Source organism: Ranitomeya imitator, chromosome 7 (genome assembly GCF_032444005.1).
Source record: "Ranitomeya imitator isolate aRanImi1 chromosome 7, aRanImi1.pri, whole genome shotgun sequence".
NCBI lineage: Eukaryota > Metazoa > Chordata > Amphibia > Anura > Dendrobatidae > Ranitomeya > Ranitomeya imitator.
In genome coordinates this window covers 218,601,790-218,614,885 of record NC_091288.1, presented here as the reverse complement: position 1 = coordinate 218,614,885, position 13,096 = coordinate 218,601,790, and the positions used below count along the sequence as shown (strand labels likewise).

The 13,096-nt window shown below is 49.4% G+C and overlaps 1 protein-coding gene across 1 annotated transcript in view; it reads left to right on the top strand.

Moving 5' to 3' along the window:
• The window catches only part of DOC2A (double C2 domain alpha), a 97,327-nt gene that overhangs the window by 48,000 nt on the left and 36,231 nt on the right, over positions 1–13,096 (top strand). Inside the window, exons 5-6 of the mRNA XM_069735013.1 lie at positions 6,339–6,448; positions 11,375–11,501. Coding sequence (XP_069591114.1) covers positions 6,339–6,448; positions 11,375–11,501 — 237 coding nt within the window. The remainder of the gene's footprint in view (positions 1–6,338; positions 6,449–11,374; positions 11,502–13,096) is intronic.

Here is a 13,096-nt window from a genome sequence, read left to right as displayed (position 1 = left end):
TGCCCCTGGGATGGAGACTGGCATTGCCCCGGGATGTAGACTGGCACTGCCCGTGGGATGTAGACTGGTGCTGCCCCTGTGATGTAGACTGGCACTGCCCCTGGGATGGAGACTGGCACTGCCCCTGGGATGGAGACTGGCACTGCCCCTGGGATGTAGACTGGCACTGCCCCTGGGATGTAGACTGGTGCTGCCCCTGGGATGGAGACTGGTGCTGCCCTTGGGATGTAAACTAGCACTGCCCCTGGGATGTAGACTGGCACTGCCCCTGGGATGTAGACTGGTGCCGCCCTTGGGATGTAGACTGGCACTGCCCCGGGATGTAGACTGGCACTGCCCCTGGGATGTAGACTGGCACTGCCCCTGGGATGTAGACTGGTGCTGCCCCTGTGATGTAGACTGGCACTGCCCCTGGGATGGAGACTGGCACTGCCCCTGGGATGGAGACTGGCACTGCCCCTGGGATGTAGACTGGCACTGCCCCTGGGATGTAGACTGGTGCTGCCCCTGGGATGTAGACTGGCACTGCCCCTGGGATGTAGACTGGCACTGACCCTGGGATGTAGACTGGCGCTGCCCCTGGGATGTAGACTGGCGCTGCCCCTGGGATATAGACTGGCGCTGCCTCTGTGATGTAGACTGGCGCTGCCCCTGGGATATAGACTGACACTGCCTATGTGATGCAGACTGGCGCTGCCCCTGGGATGTAGACTGGCACTGCCCCTGGGATGTAGACTGGCACTGCCCCTGGGATGTAGACTGGCACTGCCCCTGGGATGTAGACTGGCACTGCCCCTGGGATGTAGACTGGCGCTGCCCCTGGGATGTAGACTGGTGCTGCCCCTGGAATGTAGACTGGCACTGCCCCTGGGATGTAGACTGGCACTGCCCCTGGGATGTAGACTGACACTGCCTATGTGATGCAGACTGGCGCTGCCCCTGGGATGTAGACTGGCGCTGCCCCTGGGATGTAGACTGGCGCTGCCCCTGGGATGTAGACTGGTGCTGCCCCTGGGATGGAGACTGGCACTGCCCCTGGGATGTAGACTGGCGCTGCCCCTGGGATGCAGACTGGCGCTGCCCCTGGGATGGAGACTGGCACTGCCTCTGGGATGTAAACTGGCACTGCCCCTGGGATGTAGACTGGCACTGCCCCGGGATGTAGACTGGCACTGCCCCTGGGATGTAGACTGGCACTGCCCCGGGATGTAGACTGGCACTGCCCCTGGGATGTAGACTGGCACTGCCCCTGGGATGGAGACTGGTGCTGCCCTTGGGATGTAAACTAGCACTGCCCCTGGGATGTAGACTGGTGCTGCCCCTGTGATGTAGACTGGCGCTGCCCCTGGGATGGAGACTGGCACTGCCCCGGGATGTAGACTGGCACTGCTCCTGGGATGGAGACTGGTGCTGCCCTTGGGATGTAGACTGGTGCCGCCCTTGGGATGTAGACTGGCACTGCCCCCCGGGATGTAGACTGGCACTGCCCCTGGGATGTAGACTGGCACTGCCCCTGGGATGTAGACTGGTGCTGCCCCTGTGATGTAGATGGCACTGCCCCTGGGATGTAGACTGGCACTGCCCCTGGGATGTAGACTGGTGCCGCCCTTGGGATGTAGACTGGCACTGCCCCCCGGGATGTAGACTGGCACTGCCCCTGGGATGTAAACTGGCACTGCCCCTGGGATGTAGACTGGTGCTGCCCCTGTGATGTAGACTGGCACTGCCCCTGGGATGTAGACTGGCACTGCCCCTGGGTTGTAGACTGGTGCCGCCCTTGGGATGTAGACTGGCACTGCCCCTGGGATGTAGACTGGAACTGCCCCTGGGATGTAGACTGGTGCCGCCCTTGGGATGTAGACTGGCACTGCCCCGGGATGTAGACTGGCACTGCCCCTGGGATGTAGACTGGCACTGCCCCTGGGATGTAGACTGGCACTGCCCCGGGATGTAGACTGGCACTGCCCCTGGGATGTAGACTGGCACTGCCCCTGGGATGTAGACTGGTGCTGCCCTTGGGATGTCGACTGGCACTGCCCCTGGGATGTAGACTGGTGCTGCCCTTGGGATGTAAACTGGCACTGCCCCTGGGATGTAGACTGGTGCTGCCCCTGTGATGTAGACTGGCACTGCCCCTGGGATGTAGACTGGCGCTGCCCCTGGGATGCAGACTGGCACTGCCCCTGGGATGTAGACTGGCACTGCCCCTGGGACATAGACTGGCACTGCCCTGGGATGTAGACTGGCACTGCCCATGGGATGTAGACTGGTGCTGCCCTTGGGATGTAAACTGGCGCTGCTCCTGGGATATAGACTGGTGTTGCTCCTGGGATGTAGACTGGCACTGCCCCTGGGATGTAGACTGGCACTGCCCCTGGGATGTAGACTGGCAATGCCCCTGGGATGTAGACTGGCACTGCCCCTGGGATGTAGACTGGTGCTGCCCCTGGGATGTAGACTGGCGCTGCCCTTGGGATGTAGACTGGCGCTGCCTCTGTGATGTAGACTGGCGCTGCCCCTGGGATGTAGACTGGTGCTGCCCCTGGGATGTAGACTGGCGCTGCCCTTGGGATGTAGACTGGCGCTGCCTCTGTGATGTAGACTGGCGCTGCCCCTGGGATGTAGACTGGTGCTGCCCCTGGGATGTAGACTGGCGCTGCCTCTGTGATGTAGACTGGCAATGCCCCTGGGATGTAGACTGGTGCTGCCCCTGGGATGTAGACTGGTGCTGCCCCTGGGATGTAGACTGGCGCTGCCTCTGTGATGTAGACTGGCGCTGCCCCTGGGATGTAGACTGACACTGCCCCTGGGATGTAGACTGGCACTGCCTATGTTATGCAGACTGGCGCTGCCCCTGGGATGTAGACTGGCACTGCTCCTGGGATGTAGACTGGCACTGCCCATGGGATGTAGACTGGCACTGCCACTGGGATGTAGACTGGCACTGCCCCTGGGATGTAGACTGGCACTGCCCCTGGGATGTAGACTGGCGCTGCCCCTGGGATGTAGACTGGTGCTGCCCCTGGAATGTAGACTGGCGCTGCCCCTGGGATGTAGACTGGCACTGCCCCTGGGATGTAGACTGGCACTGCCCCTGGGATGTAGACTGGCACTGCCCCTGGGATGTAGACTGGCACTGCCCATGGGATGTAGACTGGCACTGCCACTGGGATGTAGACTGGCACTGCCCCTGGGATGTAGACTGGTGCTGCCCCTGGGATGTAGACTGGCGCTGCCCTTGGGATGTAAACTGGCACTGCCCCTGGGATGTAGACTGGTGCTGCCCCTGTGATGTAGACTGGCACTGCCCCTGGGATGTAGATTTGCATGTCTGCTGTGATGTAGACTGGCACTGTCTTTGGGATGTAGACTGGTGCTACCCCTGGGATGTTGACTGGCACTGCCCCTGGGATGTAGGTTTGCATGGCTGCTGTGATGTAGCGTGGTACTTCCAAGGTGCTTTAGGTTGGCATCACCTGGGTGGGGCAGTTTGGGATGGCCTGAGTGATGTAATTAGCCGCTATCCAGATTACACAGGTTGGCACTGTACGTATGATCTAGACTGGCATTTCCAAGGTGGTATAAGTTGTAATTGCACTAGTGGTTTTGATTGGCAATGCCCAGGTTGTGTAGGCTGCTGCTGTGCATGTAATCTAGATGGACAATTCCAAGGTGCTGAAGCTTGGCACTGCCCGGGTCATGTAGTATGGCACTGCCCAGGTTAAATAAATTGGCATTTCTAAGGACGTGAAGGTTGGCAGTGTCCAGATGGTATAAATTGTCTCTGTCAGAGTGATGTAGATCGGCACATCCGAGGTTGTGTAGATTGGCACTAACCTGATGGTGTAACATGGAAGTGCCCTGGTGATGTACGCTGGCAGTGCCAGAGTGAGCTGTGCGGGCAGTGACCTCACTAATATGTCCATGATATCACTCACTTCAGTTTAATCCTGTCTGCAGTGCCCCTGCCCACCCTGGTCGTGCGTGCCCACCCTGGTCGTGCGTGCCCACCCTGGTCGTGTGTGCCCACCCTGGTCGTGCGTGTTCACCCTGGTCGTGCGTGTTCACCCTGGTCGTGCGTGCCCACCCTGGTCGTGGTGCCCACCCTGGTCGTGCGTGCTCACCCTGGTCGTGCGTGCCCACCCTGGTCATGTGTGCTCTTCTTAATATTTATTCCACAGTGAGCCGATCATTCTGCCATCTGTACGGATCACCGGCGGGCGCTGCTGCCACCGCCCAGTCTGGCACTGGATTAGTGAGTCTCTCTGGGCTCGCCTATTAGGGCCTAATGTAATAACCTCCATCCCAGGAATCCACCTCTGCGCTCCCCTAGTCTGGCCTGGATCGATGCTAATTGTATCATCGATCATCTGATTAGTCAGGTCCGGCTGGACACTGTGGGGCCCTGAGAGTAAGGACAGGAAGAACTGTGAGGGGGTCCCTGATATACAGGTCCTTCTCAAAAAATTAGCATATAGTGTTAAATTTCATTAATTACCATAATGTAATGATTACAATTAAACTTTCATATATTATAGATTCATTATCCACCAACTGAAATTTGTCAGGTCTTTTATTGTTTCAATACTGATGATTTTGGCATACAACTCCTGATAACCCAAAAAACCTGTCTCAATAAATTAGCATATTTCACCCATCCAATCAAATAAAAGTGTTTTTTAACCCTGCTGTTCTGTTCGGTCTGGGGAGACCTATTTTGAACTTTGGTATTTTTTGGGGTGTTCAAGATGCGGTTCTGAAACTTGTGGTTGATTGACTTAAATGAGGATGGGTCGGTCGGCCACGGGTTTCAGAGCCGCATCTTGAATATTTTAAAGAATATTGAAGTTCAAAGTCGGTCATTTTTGACCAACAGAACAGCAGGGTTTTAATAACAAACAAAAAAACCATCAAATAATAATGTTCAGTTATGCACTCAATACTTGGTGGGGAATCCTTTGGCAGAAATGACTGCTTCAATGCGGCGTGGCATGGAGGCAATCAGCCTGTGACACTGCTGAGATGTTATGGAGGCCCAGGATGCTTCAATAGCGGCCTTAAGCTCATCCAGAGTGTTGGGTCTTGCGTCTCTCAACTTTCTCTTCACAATATCCCACAGATTCTCTATGGGGTTCAGGTCAGGAGAGTTGGCAGGCCAATTGAGCACAGTAATACCATGGTCAGTAAACCATTTACCAGTGGTTTTGGCACTGTGAGCAGGTGCCAGGTCGTGCTGAAAAAATGAAATCTTCATCACCATAAAGCATTTCAGCCGATGGAAGCATGAAGTGCTCCAAAATCTCCTGATAGCTAGCTGCATTGACCCTGCCCTTGATGAAACACAGTGGACCAACACCAGCAGCTGACATGGCACCCCACACCATCACTGACTGTGGGTACTTGACACTGGACTTCAGGCATTTTGGCATTTCCTTCTCCCCAGTCTTCCTCCAGACTCTGGCACCTTGATTTCCGAATGACATGCAAAATTTGCTTTCATCAGAAAAAAGTACTTGGGACCACTTAGCAACAGTCCAGTGCTGCTTCTCTGTAGCCCAGGTCAGGCGCCTCTGCCGCTGTTTGTGGTTCAAAAGTGGCTTTACCTGGGGAATGCGGCACCTGTAGCCCATTTCCTGCACACGCCTGTGCACGGTGGCTCTGGATGTTTCCACACCAGACTCAGTCCACTGCTTCCTCAGGTTCCCCAAGGTCTGGAATCGCTCCTTCTCCACAATCTTCCTCAGGGTCCGGTCTCCTCTTCTCGTTGTACAGCGTTTTCTGCCACATTGTTTCCTTCCAACAGACTTACCATTGAGGTGCCTTGATACAGCACTCTGGGAACAGCCTATTTGTTGAGAAATTTCTTTCTGGGTCTTACCCTCTTGCTTGAGGGTGTCAATGATGGCCTTCTTGACATCTGTCAGGTCGCTAGTCTTACCCATGATGGGGGTTTTGATTAATGAACCCGGCAGGGAGTTTATATAAGCCTCAGGTATCTTTTGCATGTGTTTAGAGTTAATTAGTTGATTCAGAAGATTAGGGTAATAGGTCGTTTAGAGAACCTTTTCCTGATATGCTAATTTATTGAGACAGGTTTTTTGGGTTATCAGGAGTTGTATGCCAAAATCATCAGTATTAAAACAATAAAAGACCTGACAAATTTCAGTTGGTGGATAATGAATCTATAATATATGAAAGTTTAATTGTAATCATTACATTATGGTAAATAATGACATTTAACACTATATGCTAATTTTTTGAGAAGGACCTGTATTACCCATTAGAATCCCCGTAGAATGAGACCCTGCTCTAGGCAATGACTGATGTTCTTCTCTCAGGCAAACAAGCTGAAGACCCGAATTGTGAGGAACACCCTAAACCCCACGTGGAACGAAAATCTCACCTACTGCGGCATCACCCCCGAGGACATGGCCAAAAAGATCCTGAGGTGAGCGGGCGTCTGATGATGTACCACGACATGTTTCCGGTGGCTTTACAGCAGAACGTTGACATGAGATGAGCAGTCATGTGACCTGTACCAGGAAGGAGGCGACAGTTAAACGTCAAAAGAATTATAAAGAGGTCTTGTCACCGGGTCAAAAGTGACCAGTTTTTTTACTTGTTTTATTCCTGCTGCTCCCCTGAGCATTTATTTCTTTATTTTTTTTTAAATCCGCCATACGGTTCCAGAGATATAGACCTTTTTATTTAGTGCTAATTTCTATGGTTTTACTAAAGGGGCGTGGCTCACAGATCCTCTGGGGAGTGTCTTTAGGCTGTTTTGCATAATTACACTAAGAGTCACGCCCCCTTACTAAAATCACTAAATAAAAAGATCCATATCTCTAGAACCGTATGGCGGATTTCTAAAAAACAAAAAAAACAGAAAACTCAGGGGAGAAACGGAAATAAAATGAGCGCAAAATCGGCCACTTTTCACTTGGTGACAGGTCCTCTGGGAAGGGACTCGAAACTATTTTTGGAAAAGCAGGGTGCATATTATATGGGCACTATTATTACCCATGATGTAAATGACAGTATAATCTTGGAACTACATGGCGGTATTATGAGGGCACTTTTATGAAATATATGAAACACCACTCTGACACTATAATACGGTATTTTGTGGGTGGCATATGGCAGCATAATCTTTGCACTATATGGTTTTATATCAGGTCTCAGTAAAATGGAATATTGCATATGATTTGGGCTCCTAATGGAGGTATTATAGGGATTTTATATAGCAGTATTACCTTTCACCATATGGTGGCGCTATAGGGAATCTTCAAGGTAGAATTATTATAGCATATTGAATGTTATTTGGACACTGGCAGTATTATGTGTGCTGAATATGTCAGTATTAGGTTAGCACTGTATGACAGTATTGTGTGCTGAATATACTATATGGCAGTATTATGTGTGCTGAATATGTCAATATTAGGTTATCACTGTATGACAGTATTGTGTGCTGAATATACTATATGGCAGTATTATGTGTGCTGAATATGTCAATATTAGGTTAGCACTATATGGCAGCATTATGTGTGCTGAATATGTCAGTATTAGGTTAGCATTTTATGGCAGTATTATGTGTGCTGAATATGTCAGTATTAGGTTAGCACTATATGGCAGTATTATGTGTGCTGAATATGTCAGTATTAGGTTAGCACTGTATGGCAGTATTATGTGTGCTGAATATGTCAATATTAGTTTAGCACTGTATGGCAGTATTATGTGTGCTGAATATGTCAGTATTAGGTTAGCACTATATGGCAGTATTATGGGTGCTGAATATGTCAATATTAGGTTAGCACTATATGGCAGTATTATGTGTGCTGAATATGTCAATATTAGTTTAGCACTGTATGGCAGTATTATGTGTGCTGAATATGTCAGTATTAGGTTAGCACTATATGGCAGTATTATGTGTGCTGAATATGTCAATATTAGGTTAGCACTATATGGCAGTATTATGTGTGCTGAATATGTCAATATTAGTTTAGCACTGTATGGCAGTATTATGTGTGCTGAATATGTCAGTATTAGGTTAGCACTATATGACAGTATTATGTGTGCTGAATATGTCAATATTAGGTTAGCACTATATGGCAGTATTATGTGTGCTGAATATGTCAATATTAGTTTAGCACTGTATGGCAGTATTATGGGTGCTGAATATGTCAATATTAGGTTAGCACTATATGGCAGTATTATGTGTGCTGAATATGTCAGTATTAGGTTAGCATTTTATGGCAGTATTATGGGTGCTGAATATGTCAATATTAGGTTAGCACTATATGGCAGTATTATGTGTGCTGAATATGTCAGTTTTAGGTTAGCATTTTCTGGCAGTATTATGTGTGCTGAATATGTCAGTATTAGGTTAGCACTATATGGCAGTATTATGTGTGCTGAATATGTCAGTATTAGGTTAGCACTGTATGGCAGTGTTATGTGTGCTGAATATGTCAATATTAGGTTAGCACTGTATGGCAGTGTTATGTGTGCTGATTATGTCAGCATTAGGTTAGCACTGTATGGCAGTATTATGTGTGCTGAATATGTCAGTATTAGGTTAGCACTGTATGGCAGTATTATGTGTGCTGAATATGTCAGTATTAGGTTAGCACTGTATGGCAGTGTTATGTGTGCTGAATATGTCAGCATTAGGTTAGCACTATATGGCAGTATTATGTGTGCTGAATATGTCAGTATTAGGTTAGCACTGTATGGCAGTGTTATGTGTGCTGAATATGTCAATATTAGGTTAGCACTGTATGGCAGTGTTATGTGTGCTGAATATGTCAGCATTAGGTTAGCACTGTATGGCAGTATTATGTGTGCTGAATATGTCAATATTAGGTTAGCACTGTATGGCAGTGTTATGTGTGCTGAATATGTCAGCATTAGGTTAGCACTATATGGCAGTATTATGTGTGCTGAATATGCCAGTATTAGGTTAGCACTATATGGCAGTATTATGTGTGCTGAATATGTCAGTATTAGGTTAGCACTGTATGGCAGTGTTATGTGTGCTGAATATGTCAGCATTAGGTTAGCACTATATGGCAGTATTATGTGTGCTGAATATGTCAGAATTAGGTTAGCACTATATGGCAGTATTATGTGTGCTGAATATGTCAGTATTAGGTTAGCACTATATGACAGTATTATGTGTGCTGATTATGTCAGTATTTGGTTAGCACTATATGGCAGTATTATGTGTGCTGAATATGTCAGCATTAGGTTAGCACTATATGGCAGTATTATGTGTGCTGAATATGCCAGTATTAGGTTAGCACTATATGGCAGTATTATGTGTGCTGAATATGTCAGCATTAGGTTAGCACTGTATGGCAGTATTATGTGAGCTGAATATGTCAGCATTAGGTTAGCACTATATGGCAGTATTATGTGTGCTGAATATGCCAGTATTAGGTTAGCACTATATGGCAGTATTATGTGTGCTGAATATGTCAGTATTAGGTTAGCACTGTATGGCAGTGTTATGTGTGCTGAATATGTCAGCATTAGGTTAGCACTATATGGCAGTATTATGTGTGCTGAATATGTCAGTATTAGGTTAGCACTATATGGCAGTATTATGTGTGCTGAATATGTCAGTATTAGGTTAGCACTATATGACAGTATTATGTGTGCTGATTATGTCAGTATTTGGTTAGCACTATATGGCAGTATTATGTGTGCTGAATATGTCAGTATTAGGTTAGCACTATATGGCAGCATTATGTGTGCTGAATATGTCAGTATTAGGTTAGCACTATATGGCAGTATTATGTGTGCTGAATATGTCAGTATTAGGTTAGCACTATATGGCAGTATTATGTGTGCTGATTATGTCAGTATTTGGTTAGCACTATATGGCAGTATTATGTGTGCTGAATATGTCAGTATTAGGTTAGCACTATATGGCAGTATTATGTGTGCTGAATATGTCATGTGAGGCAGTGACTCGTGTCACAGGTAGGGGTTGCTGTGTGCTCTCCCCAGGTTGTGCATGGAAATGTATGAAGTCCATAGGTGTGCATGGCAGTCATGGGCGTAGCGGTGACTGTAATGCAGATTAAATGTAATAATCTCCCCAGGTTGTGCTTGGAGACGGATGAAGTCCATAGGTGTGCATGGGAGTCACGGATTTCCAATCCGGGATTTCCATGTGGCTGAAGGCCACAGATTTGTGTGTTAAAAAGCCCCGCAGTAAGGGCTATGGGTGTGTCAGGTGCAACGTCAGTGTCAGTTTGGTGTGTGTTGGTGTGCAGAGCAGAGGCCTGCAGAGCGCTGGCTGAGTGTATGGAGGCACAGGCCAGCAGAGCCAGCACCCAGGGCAGCTGAATAGCCTGGCACCCGCAGCGTATACAGCGATACAAGTCGTCCATGGTAGTGGTCTTGGATGTGGATAGTCCTGTGCCCGGAGGTGGAGGTCCTGTGCCCTGAGGAGTCGGATGTGGACAGTCCTGTGCCCAGAGGTGGATGTCCTGTGCCCAGAGGAGTCGGATGTGGACAGTCCTGTGCCCGGAGGTGGATGTCCTGTGCCCGGAGGAGTCGGATGTGGACAGTCCTGTGCCCGTAGGTGGATGTCCTGTGCCCAAAAGAGGACTAGCATGTGTAACGATTGAAAACAGGTGGATATGGTGCCCAGCTGCTATCCGGAGGATATTCTTAGCTGTGAGTAAAGAGACTGTGATACAGCGGTGCAGGACACCCACGAGAACTAGTCAGAGGACGGCTGGAGTGTGTAGTGTCTGCAACATATGAGGCTGTGTGTATGGAGTCTGTAATATGGCATGCGGTCGCCCCATGGATACTGGACAAGGAGATGTCCAGTGTGTTTAGGGACTGTAATCTAAAAGCCATATGATGTGTATTGCTATGAACCGGTGTGAACTGAACACTGATAATATACACAGATGTTATATGCATTTGTGTGGGAATTGGACTTTAATGCTGTGAGGAAACATATTAAAGAGCCTTTGTGTTGGAACTTTGTGGGTCACTGCCTCTTCACTGCGTACAATGCTAGCGGTGCCTCACAGTCAGTATTAGGTTGGCACTCTATGGCAGTATTATGTGTGCTGAATATGTCAGCACTCTATGGCAGTATTATGGGGTATTTTTCTAGGATGCTTTATATTGTTTCGGTACCATAGGGTGGTATGATGTAGGCTTAATATTGCAGTATTATCTTGATGCCATATGGCGGTATTATAAGAGCTGAAATTGTTAAAGAAAACTGCCAAAAACCTGCCTGTGGGATGGGTGTATTTTTGCCCTTGGTTGTGAATGAATCCGGCTGTTATGCGAGTGCGAGGTGGGAAACGTCCATCTTCCTCACGAGACTCCGCTCTCTCCTCAGGATCTCTGTCTGTGATGAAGACAAACTGAGTCATAACGAGTTCATTGGAGAAACGCGCGTCCCGCTGCGGAGGCTGAAGCCGGGAGAGAAGAAGCACTTCAACCTGTGCCTGGAGAGGCAGATCCCTGTAAGAGACCGCAGAGACAGCAATAGTGAGCGAGACATCACTGCTGAGAGACGTCGGTACGAGGAGACGTCGGTACGAGGAGACGTCGGTACGAGGTGACGTCGGTACGAGGAGACGTCGGTACGAGGAGACGTCGGTACGAGGAGACGTCGGTACGAGGAGACATCAGTACTAGGAGAGATTAATACGAGGAGATAGGAGAGATTAATACGAGGAGACGTCGGTACGAGGAGACGTCGGTACTAGGAGACGTCGGTACGAGGAGACATCAGTACTAGGAGAGATTAATACGAGGAGACGTCGGTACGAGGAGACGTCGGTACGAGGAGACGTCGGTACGAGGAGACGTCGGTACGAGGAGACGTCGGTACGAGGAGACGTCGGTACGAGGAGACATCAGTACTAGGAGAGATTAATACGAGGAGACGTCGGTACGAGGAGACGTCGGTACGAGGAGACGTCGGTACGAGGAGACGTCAGTACGAGGAGACGTCGGTACGAGGAGACGTCGGTACGAGGAGAGATTAATACGAGGAGATAGGAGAGATTAATACGAGGAGACGTCGGTACGAGGAGACGTCGGTACGAGGAGACGTCGGTACTAGGAGACGTCGGTACGAGGAGACATCAGTACTAGGAGAGATTAATACGAGGAGACGTCGGTACGAGGAGACGTCGGTACGAGGAGACGTCGGTACGAGGAGACGTCGGTACTAGGAGACATCAGTACTAGGAGAGATTAATACGAGGAGACGTCGGTACGAGGAGACGTCGGTACGAGGAGACGTCGGTACTAGGAGACGTCGGTACTAGGAGAGATTAATACGAGGAGACGTCGGTACGAGGAGACGTCGGTACTAGGAGACGTTGGTACTAGGAGACGTCGGTAGGAGGAGACGTCGGTACGAGGAGACGTCGGTACGAGGAAACGTCAGTACGAGGAGACGTCGGTACTAGGAGACGTCGGTACGAGGAGACGTCGGTACTAGGAGACATCAGTACTAGGAGAGATTAATACGAGGAGACGTTGGTACGAGGAGACGTTGGTACGAGGAGACGTTGGTACGAGGAGACGTCGGTACTAGGAGACGTCAGTACTAGGAGACGTCGGTACTAGGAGATGTCAGTACTAGGAGATATCACTACTAGGAGACGTCGGTACTAGGAGACGTCGGTACTAGGAGACAATGTACTAGGAGAGATTAATACGAGGAGACATCGGTACGAGGAGACGTCGGTACGAGGAGACATCGGTACGAGGCGACGTCTGTACGAGGAGACGTCGGTACGAGGAGACGTCGGTACGAGGAGACGTCGGTACGAGGAGACATCAGTACTAGGAGAGATTAATACGAGGAGACGTCGGTACGAGGAGACGTCGGTACGAGGAGACGTCGGTACGAGGAGACGTCGGTACGAGGAGACGTCGGTACTAGGAGACATCAGTACTAGGAGAGATTAATACGAGGAGACGTCGGTACGAGGAGACGTCGGTACGAGGAGACGTCGGTACTAGGAGACGTCGGTACTAGGAGAGATTAATACGAGGAGACGTCGGTACGAGGAGACGTCGGTACTAGGAGACGTTGGTACTA